The sequence below is a fragment of the Siniperca chuatsi genome, linkage group LG2, assembly GCF_020085105.1.
Source record: "Siniperca chuatsi isolate FFG_IHB_CAS linkage group LG2, ASM2008510v1, whole genome shotgun sequence".
Lineage (NCBI taxonomy): Eukaryota > Metazoa > Chordata > Actinopteri > Centrarchiformes > Sinipercidae > Siniperca > Siniperca chuatsi.
The window spans coordinates 19,823,872-19,842,392 of record NC_058043.1 but is presented as its reverse complement, the minus strand read 5'-3'; the positions used below and the strand labels follow the sequence as shown (position 1 = coordinate 19,842,392).

Genomic DNA, 18,521 nt, shown 5'->3' with positions numbered 1-18,521 from the left:
TGACACCTACCAGCACAACAATCCATCTGCTGTCAATAATGCATCCCCTCCACTCTAATAGTTACCATAAGACAAATAATAAAACACACAGTTCACCCAATCATTGAAACAAGGCTTTTATTAAAAAAAAAAAGAAAAACTGACATTTTCAAATTCAAAGAGAAAACCAAGAAAGGAAAATCTTATCGCAATCAATTAAAAAAAAAACACAAGTTACAGACAATTTAGCAACGCTGGCACAGGAAGACAAAAGTAGCCAAGTGGCTTTGCAAAATAACCAAATATCAAAACCTCTTTCCTCTAACAAAACTGTACAAAATGAGTTCTTGTATAAATAAGATAACTGTTCACAAGCAGGGAGTGAGATGAGCTCATTGAATTTTCCAAATGTCTGGGATTTACACAAACTTGGTTCATACAGTGTGGAGCAACACGGCATGTTTTTACTATTCCATGTTCAGAAATGTCACCTTAAGACAACATTTCTGAGTTTTAATAATGTAAAACACAACTATTTAAGTTTCCCATTAGCAAAATAATAGTAAACTAATTTCTGTATATTAGTGTCCTGGAGTTCTTACTGACAATCAAACAGATGATGGGTAGTCTGTATTATCAAATTAAAATAGAAGGGCACATTTTGAAAATCCAGACTGGGCAACATCTATCCACCTGTTTGGAAATCCTGTTTTAGCAGCAAAACATTTTGAAGCTATGAAATAAGCCATCAAATCTACATGAGGATGGACAAAAAGAGCTTTTTCAAATTGATGTGGACTAAAAATAATAAGTGCAAGGAGATTTGTTTTCTTTCAAATATTGTGTGCTGTCTATAGAGCACACCATTGATTAGTATTCCTACAATTCAAATGTAACTTAAGGCTCTATAGTTTTCATGATGCTAACTAATTTTGGAGCATCATGATTTCCTGTAGTATTATCTCTTTGTAAAAAACAAAATAAATAAACACTGCATTGTAACAAGTGGTCATTTCATAGTTTCAAAATCCTGTTTTTGTAGTAAAAGTGATGGCTAATACATGGAATATCATTTCTTTGAACATATAAACAATATCCATGACATTTTCCTTCATGGTGCACTGAATCTGAAAACTTGCTAGTCACTGTGTTATCTGGACAGGCTATAAATCATACAAAATAATAAAAACACACAAGAAACAAACAACATGGTGTAAAGAGGAAATGGAAGGGAAAAAAACAGTATTTACAAAATTAGCTCTCACCATCATAAAAGCTCTGTACTCCTCCTGGGTGTCTGCAGAGGCCAATAAAGTTCATAATGAGTCTGTTTACATGCACTCACAAACGCCATTACATATTCTGAGGGAAAGTCAGTTTAAGCAACACATGTAATCAACACCAGATCGTTTCTTGAATTGATCATTTTGAAAATCAGCAATATTTTGAAATATTTTGACACGTGTACTTTACTACACGATGGATACAGTAGTGTCGGAAACGTTCTCACGAAACCTTAAACTGTAGTCATAATGTGGAATATTGTGTGCATGTTACCACCCTTATTGCGATCTTTCTCTTTCTGAATCTATCGGAACCAGAAAAAAGGCATTTTATCCGGCTACACGCAACAGATGATCGTTTGAGACAGAGCTAAAAGATGGGTGGATACAACATCTTTGGTTGCGAAGAAATGAACAACAGAAACACACAGCAAAAAGTTGACACGTGAGAAAATGTGAAGACGAAACAGAGTTAGAAACAGAATCATCAAACTGCGAGCCTTGAGAAAGACGTTATCACACTGCGTTTTTCACTGGATTCAAACATGGATGGTTGAGGAGCAGGAAGAAAAGCTCCTCATAAAACCTACAGCTAACTCCACTGACGACTACCTCTGGCCTGTTAACATTTCTGTAGTATATACAACTGAGTGTCAATCCTATGAGAGATCAGGCAGTTTATCCAGAGGAAAACATTAAGGCTTAGCTAAAAATAGTTTTTGCAGAATTTTGGATCACTCACAAATTCATTCAGACTTGCTGTCTCACTAAAGGCTGTAAGAATCATCTTTAATGGCACTTCCATGGTCTAGTGAGCAGTCCTTTGTAAAACCATGATTTCTATTATCTACATATCTACAGTTTTTGATGTCTGTATAAATTAAAGTTCAACATATTTGGATGTACTGTATGTGGTGACATGAGCTCCATTCAATATACTGACTGAAAGACTGAAACATATCTGGGCTTGTATGTACGAAGCCCCTCTGAGCCACAACACTGATGCAGCATCAGTATGAATCTTCTGGATCAGCACTAAATGAAGTCATAGTTTGGTTCAGCTCTCCACTCTGAAAGGCTTTTCTACAAACAGGCCCAATATGAGGACAGGAGACACAAGGTTTGGAACGGAGATTTGTGTGAAAACAAAACAAGAGAAAACTTGATGTGCACAAGAAAACAGCATCAATCCCTATGTAGAGAAAAAACCTAACATCTACTCTATAAAAAGCTAAACTCTACAGCTAAAATCAAATCTACTTCAAAGATAAATTCATCAGAAATAAGGCAAATTAGCTCAAAAGGTTTTCAAGTGACAGACAAAAGAAAAAAAAACTGAAAACATTTCTACAAACTTAAAATCACTGACAGAGAATCAAACTCAGGTGACAACAGCAGCATTGAAAAAAAAAAAAGACTCACAGCTCCCTTTCCTTTCAAACTAATTATTCTCAGGGATTGTGTTAGTCTTCTATTTGATATCCCTCATTGCTTTTAAACTATATCTTAATTTAGTAACTGCATTGTTCTTTGTACATATAATCTTTCAGTAATCTAACTGCTCAGATCTAAAGCATGTTCACTTCATCCCTACGACAGAGGATGAAATTAATGATACCTGAAGGTTTGCCACAACAAAACCGCTTAAAACCACTTCTCATGGACACGGATGGAACATGGAGTTCCATTATAACAAAACAGGACGACCGTTAACACGACCAGGTGTCTGTTTGATGTCTTTTTTGATGGTGCGTACAGGATTTGAACTAAACTGAAAGTCATCCAACCATCAAATCTGATAAAGGATCATTTGTTTGAGCCAAATATTAGAGCTCATCATTAATGTGTGGGGTAAAGATCCATTAAAGTCCATTTCATCACGTCTTTATAGGCTACAGTATTAAATAACTTCTCTATGTTCAATGATCTAAAAACTCTAAAAAATAGAACTATAATTCAAATATAAATAGAAATAATTGATTGTCTTTTGTTCACTTATGGAAGAATGATTTAAAGTAAAACAAAAAAAATGAATTTGACAAAATTATAAACAATGTTATTATCATCTGTGCGTGAATAGAAATCTCTGCAGCAGTTACAGGAAGAAGTAGCTTTAAACGGTTTGCCTCCTACGGTTACAATGACTCGACACATCAGACCAGCAAAAGTGTTTGTAAGTTCTTAAATCTGTACAAAGTGTTGCCCCCGCTGCAAATAGAATGTCAAACAACAGACATCAGGAAATAAAAATAAAAGTTTGCATATTTTACAAAAAAATAAAAGACACATTGTGTTTCAACTCGTCCTTGAATCACCCTGAAACGTCCAGAATGCTTTTTTTAAAAATAAGAATTTGTTATATTATGCGCACAAAAATAATGCTCTGTCTTTTCCTCTTCTCTTAAATTTTTTTATTCATTTTTTTTTAACTTCTTGTTATGTTCCTTTTTTCAGTTATCAAAATAGATCAAAAGCTTCTGTGAAGAAGATTCCCACCTTTGGTTGATCAACTCTTGAGGATGTGAGCAGGAAAGTCCAATGATGTGAGTGTTGTCGTTTTTCTTTAAAAAAAAAAAAAAATACAGACACCCACACACACACACACACACACACACACACACACATACACGCACAAACACACACACGCATGTTCCTTTTGTTATCCATGTTCAAGTCTGGGTGCTTGGTGATGGTATGGAGCACAGTTCTCTTCCAGCTGAATCCTGTTTGGTTGGATTCATCTCGTGCCCTCTGCCCCACCCTGCTGGGAGCTGGAAAACACACACAACTCAGTACTGATACACGGAACCTGCTCAACTTCATTGTTTAGATGCATGTAAACCACAGTGGTCATTTTGCTTTCTGCACACGTACAGTAAGCATTTCATTACAACAAATCATTCCCTAAAATTGTTCAGTCTTAAAAAGGCTAAAGAACCCGTGTTTGGGGTTTCATAATATAAATACATGCATTTGTCAATATACTGGACTAAATAATTAATTGTGTCTAGAATTTTAATACATGTTTGAGCTTCTCAGCATGAACAATTCATTGTTTGAAATATAAAATCTCTCACTGGCAGTAGAAGGTGTTTTTCAATAAATCTGAGACTGACTCTCTTACAATAAAGCAGCCATGGCAGGCTTGACTCTTAAAGAAATAGTTTGACATTTTGGGAAAGAGGCTTATTCACTTTCTTACAGAGAGTTAGATGAGAAGATTGATACCGCTCTCATATACGTCCGAACAATATGAAGCTTGAGCCAGTAGCCAGTTAGCTTAGCATAGCATGAAGAATGGAAAAAGGGGGAAACAGCTAGCCTTGTTCTGTCCAAAGGTAACAAAATATTCCTACCAGCACCTCTAAAGCTCACTAATTAACAAGTTATATCTCATTTGTTTAATCCAGGGGGAAACAAATAAGTGTAAAGACTATTTTTTGGCTCTGCCAATCTCTGCTGGTTGCCTGGCAACCTCAGTGACAACAAGGCTTCAGGACTTTACTGCAGCTTCTCATCTAACTCTCGGCAATAAAGCAAATAACTGAAATGTCAAACTATTCCTTTAACACTTACAGTATATCCTTCATGTGCTTTCAGGCATATACACCCATGTTTTGATGCAGCAGTAACCTTAATATGTCTCAACATGATGGTAAAAAAGTCAACCGTACAAACATAATTCTAGCTTTTCCAATTTGCATTGGTCATTAGCTATCAACAGACCTCAGATGATGCTAGAACCCCTGTCCAATCAGCCACAAGATACATCATCACTTTTTTTTAAAGCCTCTAATTGTAATGTCCCAATCAGACCAGTATGTGTCCTGATTTGTTGAGTGAAAAAACGTCTGAATTGTTTGCTTTAAATATTATCAATAACACAATCTGTATTATTTTCAATGATAAATGAATTATTACACAATTTTTTCATGTCAGTCCTGCTGATCATGACTGTGCAGTTTAGAGACAAAACATCAGCCTACGTTTGTGTAATTTGCAGGACAGAGCAGAGAAACTTTCAATGTCCTACCTTAGCTTCACTTGGTGTGTTGGTACGAATAGTTTGTGTGTTCTGCGGGAGTCTCCATGGCAACCTGCTGCTGCTGACCACCATTCTCCTAAAAAAGAGGACGGGTTATTCAGAGATGACTCTACTTGATCATTAATGACAATGTGTGACAATTAAGATACAAAGAAGAAGACAGCCTGTATTTTCCCACTGCCCTCCCCATCAAATCAAAGACATTATCTGCCTTGTGGATGAACCAAAGAACAACAGTTAGATTTCACAGGTAAAATCTGTTAACTAAAAGCCAGTGCATACGGCAGGATGTATTTACTAAGAGGCATGCATAACATTTACCTTGTGCTATAATTTAAGGAGTGGCTGAGGTTCTTCTATACCAGTTCTACTGTCACACCCTTCACTCTACTCCAGCCTCTCCTCTCATACCTCCCACTTGATCTCATCCACCCAATCACAGCCTGAGTTCCTGGCTTACTACTGTGCCTCTTCCCATTCATAAACCTGCCATTTTTTTCTCATTCACTGTCTTGCTCTTCCTGCAGGATCCACTATCACTGAGCTCCACCTTCCAACAAATGACCCAAGACTCCCCGCAGGCTCAGACGCCCTCCCGCAGAGCGCTCAGCCAGGATCCGCTACAGCACTGGAGCACACACACTGTGGAGTCTGTGCCAAACGTCTCCATAAAATGACTCTGACTCTCATTCATGAGTGCCAGAGGCTCTTCTATTTGAATAATGGAGGAGCTAATATACATAGAGCAACACTGCGCTATTTCACGAGAGGAGACATACAAGGGAAAGTATAGTAAGTAATATATATTAATACATTCATTAAGTAATAAAATGTTATCATTAATTAGTCAAAGAGAAAGTGAGAAAGACAGAAATGCATTCTTTACACAATTTATTTCTGAAAATCAGCAGGTGCTAAAGTACACTGTGAAAAACAAATATTAAAAAAATGTTTAAAATACAATTATTTGAATGTTTTTCGGAGACTTATGCCATCTGTTACAGCAAAGAAATCAGCAAACTCAAAAATGTCAAAAATAAAAAGTAGACTGCTAATGTAGGTCTACGCTACCTCATTAGCTTATCAGGACTGAATTGTGCCAGCAACAAGTATTTGTTAAACATTTCATATCTTGTGAATGTGGTTGCCACTGATATTGAACATAAAATGTTCAATATCAGTGCCCTATCACATTTCTGCAAAGACATATTCAGGAATGACAAAATCTCTGATGAAAAATATTTTTTGTGTATTTATAGAATACAGAACTCATCAAAGCCACTACGCCTGCTTCTACCCGTCATATAACACCACACACACCTTCAGGACACATGGACACTGTCCAGCTCAGTAAACTAGTCAGTTTGAATAGTCGCCTCCCCTACTTTTGTGCCTTAACTCTGCTTCTCCTTAAAAATACTTACGAATAAGACCTGGTGTGCTAAAAGCAGCAGCTTTTTTTTAAGCACACATATGCGTCAAGTTTTAGTAAATACGTCCCTATAAGAGTTTTAATTATTAGTCATCCACTTGGAAATATTGAAGGTAAGCAGCTGAGGTTGAGGCTAGCTTCATACCTCTACTGGGACACTGGAGGGAGGCACTGGGGTGTACTGGGGGATGTAGGTCCCCTGCATAGTTGTGTTGGCCGGAATATACTGTAGGGAAGGCAGAGAGGAAAACACAAGTTGTGTGTAGTATCTGACATGAATAATTGATCTCAGGACAGTTAGCTATATGGACAATGCTCTGCCTTATGCATTGTGCCTGTGTGTGTGTGTGTGTGTGTGATTGGTACTGACTGTGCCCGTGCTGCCCAGGGACAGGTGGCTTAGCTGCTGGTTGAGAGGGCCCATCATGGACGTGGGCTGGATGGACATGGCGTGCTCCATAGTTGGGGTAAGAACTGTACCCTGTGAATGCATAGAAACACACACAAACAATCACTATCACTCATGGAATCACTGACCACCTCCCAAAGTGGTTTGAGCACTTGGATTTCAATCTGGCTTAAATGCTTCTTAGTTGCGTTTGCGCTTAGCTTTTTTTTTTTGCTATCGGATAGCTATTCAATCCACCCAAGGCACATAAAGTGGCCAAGTGTAAATGGAGTATATGAGGAGAGGAGAAGGTGCTGAATGAGGGATACTCACAGCTGGCTGCATGAGGTATGACTGATGGTGCATCCAGGACGGGCTGTGTACCTATAGATAGGGAAACACATCATGAAACTCATTTGTAATGTTCATCTGTTGCATTCACAGCCTCCTCAGAACCCTTATTATGTAAGTTTGCAGAGAAAGGTCATGAGAAGAAAGAAATACTATCAGTACTGTGGGCTGGGGTCCTCCCTGCGTGTATGTTAACTTACATAATGTGGACATAATGAGGGGTTTGGCACAGAAAAGTAACACAAAATGAAGTCTTGACACACAAAGGTCAGTATGGCTATAAAAGAAATTCATTTGAATTACAAATACAATGAAATGCCCCACCTGGTAGGATGAGACAGGAGAATGCATGTAGGGTGAGAGGGAAGTCTGGGCGATCATTCGGTTTGGAGCCAGACTGTAGGGTGAGGAGTAGAAGCTGGCGAACAGACAGAGCAAAGTGAGAAGAAAACATGAAGACAGCCACACCAGGTCAGCAATCTGCAGTATGTCTCCAACTACATAAACAACATTTCTGTGTTCCTGCAATGCCCAGCAGAGGGCAGCACTTTACTAGAGTTTGAGTACTACGCTTATTTTCCTGGAGGGTTGGGACTGTTTTCAGTCAGTTCATGCATACCACTCACCCATTTTGTAAGGCTGTGGGGTCATACGCAAGCGTCATTCCTCCCTGGGAAAACAATACACAGGATTCAGAACCAGTGAGGTCATGCAAACACCGGTGCAGCCAGTACTAAAACAGCCAGCTAGCACACTGTGAGAAGGATCAAATTCAAAACGTTTGAACATATGAACACAGGAAGTTCACTTTAAGAATAATGAGTTAAAAGTGGCCTTCTCACCACGTCTCCGTCTCTAGCCCAGGGCCTTCCATTCTGGAGGTACTTGCCCTGGTTCTGCCTCTTCTTCTGACCTCCGTCTGCAAACTTACATAATAAAGGCTCTGTGGGCACTGTGAAAGCAACACATCAAACAAGAGAGTGAATTCAATGATCACAGTGGGGAACAAAAACACTGAGCTCTGGCACCAACAACAATAATATCAGGTTCCTATAACTAACATTCTACGCACCAGGCACTCCCGGTGGAGTCTTGATGAATTTGCCATTGAAATGCTGAATTATGGCCTCGCACTTCTCAGTTGACTCCATTCTGAAATACCGTCAGTCATATTTAATACTTGAGCCAGGATTGCACAGAGACTGTTTTTTATATATAGCACAAACTGTAGTCAAAACGTCATCATACACCACCATGTGCATTATGTCTGAGTGCTACAGTCTGACCTGGCAAATCCCACTCCGCGGCTGGTCCCGTTAGCATCTCGGAGGATGCGTGTGGAAATGACCTGGCCAAAGGACTTGAGCATGCTCTCCAGCTCTTGCTCATCCATAGACACTGGCAGGTTGGAGATGTAGAGGTTGGTGGGGTCCTGCTCTTGTTGCTGTACAGTTTCAGGACATGAAAATCAGATCACATACAGATGTCTTTTTTTGGACCTAAATTAAGCAATGACATTTATTTTAGCATATCATCTTTGCTAATGTATTTGCATTTGCAAATGGACTTTTTTTCACACAGCAGGAATTCCTGTGTAGGCAGGAGTGTGACCTGTCTTTCTATCAACCCCTACCATCACTCTTGGCACATTAATGCTTCATCATATCCATGCACCATGTCAAGCATAATATAACCCGATAAGGAAAAAATGTTTTTAAGCAATTAGACCAATAAACTGAAACCCTGAATAATTTGTCACAATTTATGGTGCATGTGTCATTGCCTAACTAAGGCAAAATCTACATGCACACATAAATATTCCGACACATGCAAATATGAATTTGCCTGAAAAAATAAAGTCACACATTTTGGAGGGATGTTGTCTAATTAAGAGATCTTGATAGCTGCACATAAATGAAAGAGGCGAGATTATTCAGAGACTTATTTTGTGGCACTAGCTTGAAAGTGAAACCTGACTGTGACTGTGCAGAAGCAGACAGGAAGCCAGGCATGAAGTTAAAGAGTACAGAAAGCAACAGGAGCCTGGCAACCGGAAGAAAAGAGGCTGGCCTAAAAAGAGGGGAAGGGAAAACAGAGAGTAAAGGAAGAGGATGGAGCAGAGGGAGGGTGGGAAAAATGAGTAGCTTAAAAGGCTGATATTTTGTACAGAAGCAGGGAACTGACAATATAGGAAGTAGTGGGAGTCTTGAGTAATTTGGGTAATGAAAGAGGAGGATGACAGAAAAGAGCAAAGAAGGAAAAGAGGATGAATGAGTGCCTGCTGATTAACAGGCTCTTTTCTTTTGGCAAAATATCTTTTATCTCTATCAAGTTCCATTTTGTCCCCTCTTCCTGACACTTATTTCTATCAGGTAACTCTGCAACCCTCAAATAATAAAATGTTTCAATTGAAAATTTAATTTTCAAAGAAACTGTCAGATGTACGTCAAACAATTCAAGGGATAATCATTTGAACTAGAGTAACCCAAGCATCAAACAGGAAAGGACAGCTAGGATCCAGATGCTATTGCAGGTTGCCGCAGGAGTTCAACCAAATTTGACGGGGCGGGGCGATGAGTTTGATGATCTGTCAATATAGAAGGGAGTGTGTTGACAGCTATCTTAAATGAAAATTTACTGCCTATATGAGTAGCCTGTGTTCTGAGGCATGAGCCACCTGGCGAAGAGGTAACCTATTTTCTGTCATAGTCGTCATTCTGGGTGCGGCAATAAGACCATTATGTAACACAGTGGCACACTGCAGACGAGACTAATGGAGTTCAGGGCTCAATGACAAAGAAAAAAAAAAGCCTCCCTTTTTATCCTTTTATTTACCCTTTACCTCAGCTAGTACAAACTAAATCCCATTTCATATTCAGTTGTAGATATGAAAATGCTGTTGGACCCAGCCCAGGTGAATGGGATTTGCTGAGTTGTCACAGTGCATTTTTGTGTGCGCCAGGCCCTAGGTGAGCCATGTCTGCTGAGGTGTGTCTCTGTGTGTTTTCTGGATTTGCCTGCTTGTGTGTCGGGTAGCGCGTGCGAACTGACGTCTGAGTTTGAATGGGGAGGTGCTGGGAAGAAAGAAGAGATCTATTTTTAACTTTGCCATGGTTCCCCTGCCCCTATGCACGCAGCTCCTCTGGGCCTGCAGCCTGGGGGCTGGGGTGGCCCGTTCAGGGACTGAGCATACCCTGAGGACAGTGAGTGCAAGGTGTGGCTCATTCTGTTTGTGAACAACACTCTGCAGCAGCCATGGTGAAGTGAAACTGCACTTAAGAGTTTGATATTAAACTGATTTTAGACTACTGCTTGTTTTTTCTGACCTGAGGTAACCCAGTGACTCTGAAGCAGCTGTGTATATTTAGGTTTTTATAGTGGTTATCAACACCTCTGACAGAGCACATGTTGTCTGGATGAGTCAAGTCTTGGTGTCCAGTTGCACTTGTCGGGTATTGAGATACACAGGATTGTGTGGCAATGTTAGGGAGGAGGTGCAGTGAAGTTAGACTCCGGGTTTAGTTGCACCGGACTGGTTAAGGTCAGCTGGCAGCATAGATCTGTTACAGTTTTCCAGGCCTGGGCCGAGGGAGACCCTGGTGTTACATTGCAGTGGGTCTGTTTGGATACAGGACAACGGGGAGGGGGCAGGGACACTGAGGTGGAGTGTATTAAGTGCTGGTGTCAGCCCCAGGCCTGGGCCCAGACGATGGACAATGCCAGCCCATTGTGCCTGTCCCATTGACAGTGGGTGACAGTGGGTGTAGTGGCACCCTCCCCTGGGTTCCCTCAATGGGGAGCCTGAGAGCCAGAGGGATCAGCTTAATGGGCCGACAAGAGCTGCTTTGACTGCAGACACTTGGACAAAGAGCTCAGAACAAGCGCTACAACAGGAGCAGGTTAGCAACATACACAAGCACAGAGACGAGGGCGTGAGGGGAACGGAGAGAGAAGGTGGCGAGGAGGGCGATGAAGAAAGAGGAGACAAAATGAGGATGAAAGAGAAGGCATTAAAGGATTAACAAAGCAAAGAGAGTGGTGAAATAACAAAAAACTGATTATAAAAGGGAGCCATTTTGCTTTTAACAGTTCCTTCTTACAATTGTCCATTATTGGCACATATTTAGCCAATGAAGTATAACGGAACACACGCCCCCCTACAAACCAGAGTTTATCTTGAACCCTTGCCAACAGGACACTTGCTGTCAATCAGGCCACTACATGTATCAGTTTACCTTTTACATGATAGAGAGGGTGAGTATGTGCTTGTGAAGAAAGGGACTATGACTCTTAGTGGTCAAAGTTTAGCAGGTGGCTCTTTGGAGATCAATACATTTTAGACAAGGGCCATCTGGAACGTAAGGTGAACTTGACAAGTTTAACTTAATGGTGATTGGTGAATTTGGGGGTAAAAGAAGTGATGGTTGTAAACATGGATGTGGGAAGGAGGGGTACTGAGGGGGTTGCAGGACTCCCTAAAATCAGGCATACTAAAAACCATCAGTTAAACTTGACTTTCTCCTTTTTTTTTACTGGGATTCATATGCGTAGCTTACTAGTATTTAGGAAAGCACCCTGAGTATCCCTGGTTGTATAACAGAGCTGATCAAGAGTTAGCTAATTCTTACTTTGGCCATCTGAGCCTGGACCCCACTGGACTTCAGAGCTGTAACAGCTTTCTGTGCTGCTGCTGGACTGTCAAAGTCCACAAAGCCATACCCTGTAAAATAAACAAAAACATATTATAATTGCTGTGATAATATTTAGTTTTGAAGTTAAGTGCTTTCTTGCTGAGAGTTAGATAAGAAGATCAATACTAGTCTCATATCTGTTACAAATTAAGCTAAAGTCAGGCGATGATTAGCTTAGCTTAGCATAAAGAGGGTGCTAGCAGGCGGATTTTTTTTACCTTTGGACAGAGCCAGGCTAGCTTTCCCACCCAGTTTTTAGTTTTTAGGTTAAGCTAAGCTAACTGTCTCCTGGCTGTAGCTTCATATTTAGCGTACAGACATAAGAGTGATACCAATCTTCTCATCCAACTTTCAGCAAGAAAGCAATATACTGTATATAATAAGTGTATTTTCCAAAATGTTGAAATACTCCTTAAATAACCAAACAGCCAAAAAGTGCGAAATAAATAATAATCATTACGCCAACTCTCAATTTAAAAAGAAAAAAGTTAAAACAACACAACTCACCTTTACATTTGTTGGTGGTTTTATCCAAGATGGCCTTGGTCGACACTATCTTGCCATACCTTCAGGGACAGAAAAGAATACAGAAAACAGGATCAATGACAGATGAGGTGACTATGGCGCAACGAGAGGAATCTGCTTCTTCCATACGCATACCAATCCTGTCGTACTTCCTCAGGCTGCATGACTACAGGTGTAAACATGAATATGTACTCCTTCACGCAATCAGTTGTGTCGATCAAGTGTCACAGAAAATTTGTCTGCCTCCACCCTTCTGTCTTTGTCTGCTGGTGGAGGCTGTTACAGTAAGTGCTGCCTGGCATTGTTTTCGACAGACAGGAGACAGCATCCCAGGGCCAAAACGTTCCAGGCCTGTCTTTACAACACAGAGACTAACACCTCTCTCCTAAATACAGCTCTGCTATCGGATATTTTTGGTTCAAATACAGCTTTAAAGTGTTGTCAGTGACAGTGTCTGACTTGCAAATAGAAATATTGACTTTCAAGAAATATTGACTTGTATGCTTGATCCATTTCACTACACACAAAATAAGTCATATGATGTATGAAGAAGTGTTATGTAAGATATGGAGACTAATGGAATGCAGTGTTATAAGACGGTGCATCAGCACTACAGTATAATAGACCTGCCCTTGTCTGGTGAATTTAGCCAGTGAGGGAGGCTGGTGTTCCTCTGTTTGGGCGACATGGCGGCCGAGCGGAATGTACACTGTAACCTGATGCTTCACCCCTCCAGTTCGCCTTCCTTCCCACCAGTCCCTCTCCCTCTCTCTGTTTTTCCACCCTCACATCGCAGCGCACCGCTGGGTCCTACACTCCCACCTAGTTTCAGTGGACATTTGCCCAGATGACTCAGATCTGACTAGACGGTCACGGCAGAGACCTGTGTCACATGACTGACACAGGAGTATAAAGTATTTATGCTAAAATGTTGTGGCCTTATCATCCAAGTTTTTAAAATGTTCATAAACATTCAGGCCATGCCTCTTTTTAGGAAACAAAAACAGTAGCAGATATACATGTGAACAAGCTTTATACCCCCACTTCAGCTACCACTATAGGCCAACTCATCCAACTCTGGATGTGTGCACTAATCGTGTTACCTTATAATCTCAAAATGTAACTAATTTTACGCTGCTAAAATATACATGCAGGAGTCACTGATCTTGATTATTGTGAATTATGACATGAGGAATAGAGATATTATAAAGGAAACATCCTCACTGCAGAAATTAATGCTTAATTATCCATTGCCAAATAGGCAGATGACCTATGGGCTATGTTTATAGTTTCCCACTGTCATCTAACAGCTGCAAAGTGGTCATTAGGTATGAATATATATACAAAAGCTTCATATCATTTTACCCATTGAAGTCCAACTGAGTCCACTTTTATATTCCCTTTGCTTCTCTGAGCACAAATGTAGAGACATTTTCTAAATCATTCAGGCATAAATTTACTGTTTACCACTGTTCCAGAAAGTGTAGAAAATGATTTGTAGTTAAAACAAAGCAATGTGGTATTCACATGCGTGGGCCTCAAATAGATGAACCATGTCAAAAGGAGTTCCTCTTAACTGATATTAGGCATATATTAAGTGAAACTGACTTGCACAGCTCCACTGGTTTCATTTGCTAGCGTGCATTTTCAAGAGCATTGTCTTTTCGCTGATATTAAGCCTCAGAATGCACTATTTTGGAAAACCTTGTACTGTAAACACACACACGCAGCACCCTGGGACAAATTTGTAAGCCATTTTCTTCCTTTTTAGAGACAGTGTTCCTTCGAGACCTATTATTAAATTTAGTCTGATAAGAAAATAGCTGGGGAAAAGACCTGCACAGACAAATGATTGATTTCTAGAGGCTCAGTACAAGTTGATGAAGATATACACTTACATTTGCTGTGAGTGCAAACCTGAATATATTTGTGGAATATATGTCATTATTATTTTAGTTTATTTTTCCATTTATTTTTTTACAGTCCAATATTCAAAATTTCAATACAAATGGTTTAAAACTATCTTGTCAAAACCAAATTAAGGACATAAATGTATATCAAACAAAGGTTTGGCCAGCAATCATACATTACATCTCGCTTATCTACAAACCGAAGATCTTTAGGGCAGATTCAAAAACATTCAGGATTTTGGGAGAAGTGGAAAGTGAGTCCCATTTTCTTTTGTACTGATGATTTAGGTATGTACAGTACAAATGTATTGAAATATTCTGGTGTGCAGACGCTCAAATCTTTGTCATATAATTTTGATGTGTTTAAGTTTGATAACTTTGTCTCAAAAGCCTGGAATACTTAGTAGTAGCATTGCTCTGGATCCGGCTTGTATATATTTATCTTGTGGCATGACACAATAATAAAAATAAAAACTAACGATAAGAGTTACTCTCCTGAGTTCCACGCTGGCTCTGATTTTCCTGATTTCAGGCTCATACCGCCAGAACGAAAAAAAACGCTGAAGTCCTATTGATCAGTTTGAGTTTTCATTAGAGGTAAGACAAAGAAAAACAAAAACTGTGTTTCATGTTTTTCCTATCAGAGATGCCAGGAGAGTTCAAAGGTCTGAAGGCAGTGACTGTGTGACCCTCTGCTTACCTCAGCCCCTCTGCAGCAGAACAGCAGCCCACCACACTGTGGAGGCCACGGGGACTTAAAAGACAGCTTTGACCCATATACAGCTGTCTGACATTCTTTCCCAGCAGGCCATGCTACACTTTTCCCTCTCATTTAAGTTTCCCCTTCAACGGTAGCCCTCCCACCCACCCCTAAAGCCTCCGTCCTCTCTCCACTTCTCTACCAACAACCCCACAATGACTTCTCTGTCAGTCCCCAGCTTTTACTCTCAAGTCTCTGTTTCACATACCAACCGCAGATTTCACATTTTCTTTGATTGTTCCAGCTTTGACAGTGTGTGCAGTGCAACCCACACTCAAATATTAACATGACTGTCAGATATGACCTGTGTAAATTTGTTCTGTGGATTTGATGTTTCAGAGACTTCCCTATGCAGGGTCAGAATAGTTCAAATGGAGAATGAAACACAAATATTACTGAGGGATGGACTGTGGTGTTTGTATCATCAAGTCAGTTTTTATTATTAACAGTGCTTGTTCAGGGAAGCGTGTTGTTACTGTAAATGACCCGTGAAAATGACGAACGCATGGTTAAAGTTCACAAATCACTTCTGTGACATACAGCATAGCCCTGACCTGCAGAAGCCAAAACCAGTTTGGGTGCTTTATTTCTGAGTCTTATCTGTGTGTGTGTGTTTGTGTTTGTAGTGCCAACATACTATAGAGGCTAGGCTGTTTGTCTGGGGGTGTGTAAGTCTTACTTCATGGCTGTTAGGCCAATTCAGCCTCCCAAAAAGTGAAAAGTTGGATCAGGACCTGAGGAGGCAACATGCTGTACCTCTCTCTGGCCCCTTCTCTCCTTCTTTAGCCCCGTCCCGTCCTTTTCCTGACTCTCTGCATTCATTCCTTCTTTTGTCTATTTCCCTTTAAGGCTCTACCATTTTGCTGACAATTTCTTGTGTTCCTGTGATTGTCAAGATTTAATCAAACTGACTTTAGTTGTGGTAATTCAGCAACCTCAAACCGCTTTTCCTTCCTTCATGCCTAAACAGCTCCTTTTTCTGAACATCAAATTATGGCCTTAAACAATTTAATTTCATGTGTCCAACAGATGAACAGCATAGCTCCAGACAGCACAGATGTTATCTGCTCATGAGAAGTTAGTTTCTACACGAGTCTTTCTCCAATGTAGGTCAAAGATAACTATCTTCATGGTTCCCACACCTTCTTAAACATCCAATTCAAGGACTTTTCAAGGACTTTCCAGGCCCAATTCCCTCAAATTCAAGTACCAAACATGGCATAGCTTGAGACACGGATCATGGTTAATTACTGTTATAACACTGAGAATTTTTATCATGAGAATTAGCAGGCTTTACAGAAGCTCACCGACAACAATTAAAAAGAGAGAGGCTTGAATGTGCGAACACTTCTCAATTGTGCTGTGTTACAGTGATGTTACTTTAAGTAAAAAAACTTCAATTTCTATTCCTGTGCAAAATATATAAATTCAAGCACTTTCAATGACTATGTCTATTTATGTCTATTTTCAAAAACCTTCAAGGCCTTGATCCCCCCCCATTCACAAACTTGAAAAAGGATTTCAAAGATCCGTGGGAACCCTGTATCTTAAGAAAATCTGTTCCAGTTAAGGTGGACTGGAATGTACTACCAGCTATAGTCTGATTCAATATTAACTTACTGTGAAGTCAATGCCTTTGCCTTTTTGATCTGATCAATGTTAAACAACCAAACTGTGACACAAACAAATGACTTTTACATGTTTAGAGATTGTACACTGTACTACAAACAACTGCTAAACCTGCTACATCTTTACATCGCTCATCTGAAGCTCAAATATGCCTAAAAGCTCGGATGCAGGCCGTGGACATGTCTTGCCTAAGTCATATTTTACCTTTGGCCTATTTACCTGCATAGCTTACACATTATTAAAATTTTGTTAGATGATCATTTGGAGTTTGTAATCAATTATTTATCCCAAACAAAAAGAACATAGAGCAGACCTATCTTCCTGAGATATCATCATTAAAGGAATAGTAGGACATTTTGGGAAATATGTTTATTTGCTATCACTCTTGTGGAGCTGGAGCCAAGAGGCGATTAGCTTAGCTTAGCAAAAAGACTGGAAGCAGGGTGAAAAGTTAGCCTGGCTCTCTCTTAAGTGCAAAAATCTGCCTACTATTGCCTTTAAAATCATTAATCAGCATGTTGTATTTGTATCCATACAGAAACACAAAAACTATTTGTGGCTTTAGAAGGTACTACGTTGTGTAGCATTACATTGTCTGTTTCTTGGAGAATAACAGACAGGAGAAGTCTTCCCAGAGTCTTGTTGTTACCGTGAGGTTGTGTTTGTCAAGAAGTATTTACATTTCTGTATGTGAACAGAATAAACAAACAAGATATAAATTGTTAACTACTGAGCTTTAGAGTTGTTGGCAGGTTTATTTTCAACCTTTGGACAGAACCAAGCAAGCTGTTTCCCTCTGGTTCCAGTCGTTATGCTAAGATAATCGACTCCTGGCTCTAGCTTCATACTAAACGCACAGACATGAGATCTTCTTATCTAACTCTTGGCAAGAAAGAGAATAAGCGTATTTTCCAAAACGTCACGCTATTCCTTGTAAATGAGACTCATGATGTGGCATTCTTGAGGCTCAGTCAGCATAATGAAACATGCCTGGTATGATGTTATATCCTTTGCTATTTCACCTTACTATGTTCCAAAAAGAAATATTTATTTATTTCGTCAGTCCATCTAATTGAAACAAAATGTTTGAAAATCACTCACGGCTGGCAGAGCTTGACCAGGTCTTGATCCGTGGTCCCCGGATGGAGGCCACGGATGTACAGGTTAGTTTTACTCAGCTGTTCCCCTCCCCCGCCGCTGCTGTTGCTACTACTGTTGGTGTTGGGACTGGGGGGCGCCATCTGGTGGCCGGAGGACACATAGGCCTGCTGCAATAAGAGAGAAAAAACAGAATTAGTTTACTGTGTATGAACACACAACAGAAGTCAATGCCAAAATATTTAATATTTTCAAACACCAGCAAAAATTGAGCAATTACAGTGATGCTAGTTGTTATTCAAAGTATGAAAAACTCAAAGGGGTGTTTAGGTGTTTAATGTGTTTAGATAGAGAGATAGAAAGTCATCCTGCATGAGACAGATGATTATGTGGGAGTTGCGAAAAATGATATCATACAGGCCTCATGTCA

General features: G+C 39.9%; 1 protein-coding gene across 2 annotated transcripts in view; it reads right to left on the bottom strand.

Moving 5' to 3' along the window:
* Positions 1-100: 100 nt before the first annotated feature.
* The window catches only part of LOC122888211 (RNA-binding motif, single-stranded-interacting protein 2-like), a 30,025-nt gene continuing 11,604 nt past the window's right edge, over positions 101-18,521 (bottom strand). Inside the window, exons 2-14 of one of the 2 annotated variants that reach the window (XM_044222314.1) lie at positions 18,095-18,261; positions 12,677-12,735; positions 12,107-12,198; positions 8,765-8,922; positions 8,551-8,630; positions 8,321-8,430; positions 8,105-8,148; positions 7,803-7,896; positions 7,461-7,511; positions 7,110-7,220; positions 6,885-6,965; positions 5,296-5,383; positions 101-4,033 (exon numbers count right to left, since the gene is read on the bottom strand). In XM_044222314.1, coding sequence (XP_044078249.1) covers positions 5,303-5,383; positions 6,885-6,965; positions 7,110-7,220; positions 7,461-7,511; positions 7,803-7,896; positions 8,105-8,148; positions 8,321-8,430; positions 8,551-8,630; positions 8,765-8,922; positions 12,107-12,198; positions 12,677-12,735; positions 18,095-18,261 — 1,128 coding nt within the window. In that variant the 3' untranslated portion in view covers positions 101-4,033; positions 5,296-5,302. The remainder of the gene's footprint in view (positions 4,034-5,295; positions 5,384-6,884; positions 6,966-7,109; positions 7,221-7,460; positions 7,512-7,802; positions 7,897-8,104; positions 8,149-8,320; positions 8,431-8,550; positions 8,631-8,764; positions 8,923-12,106; positions 12,199-12,676; positions 12,736-18,094; positions 18,262-18,521) is intronic. The other variant, XM_044222323.1, reaches the window with a different exon arrangement.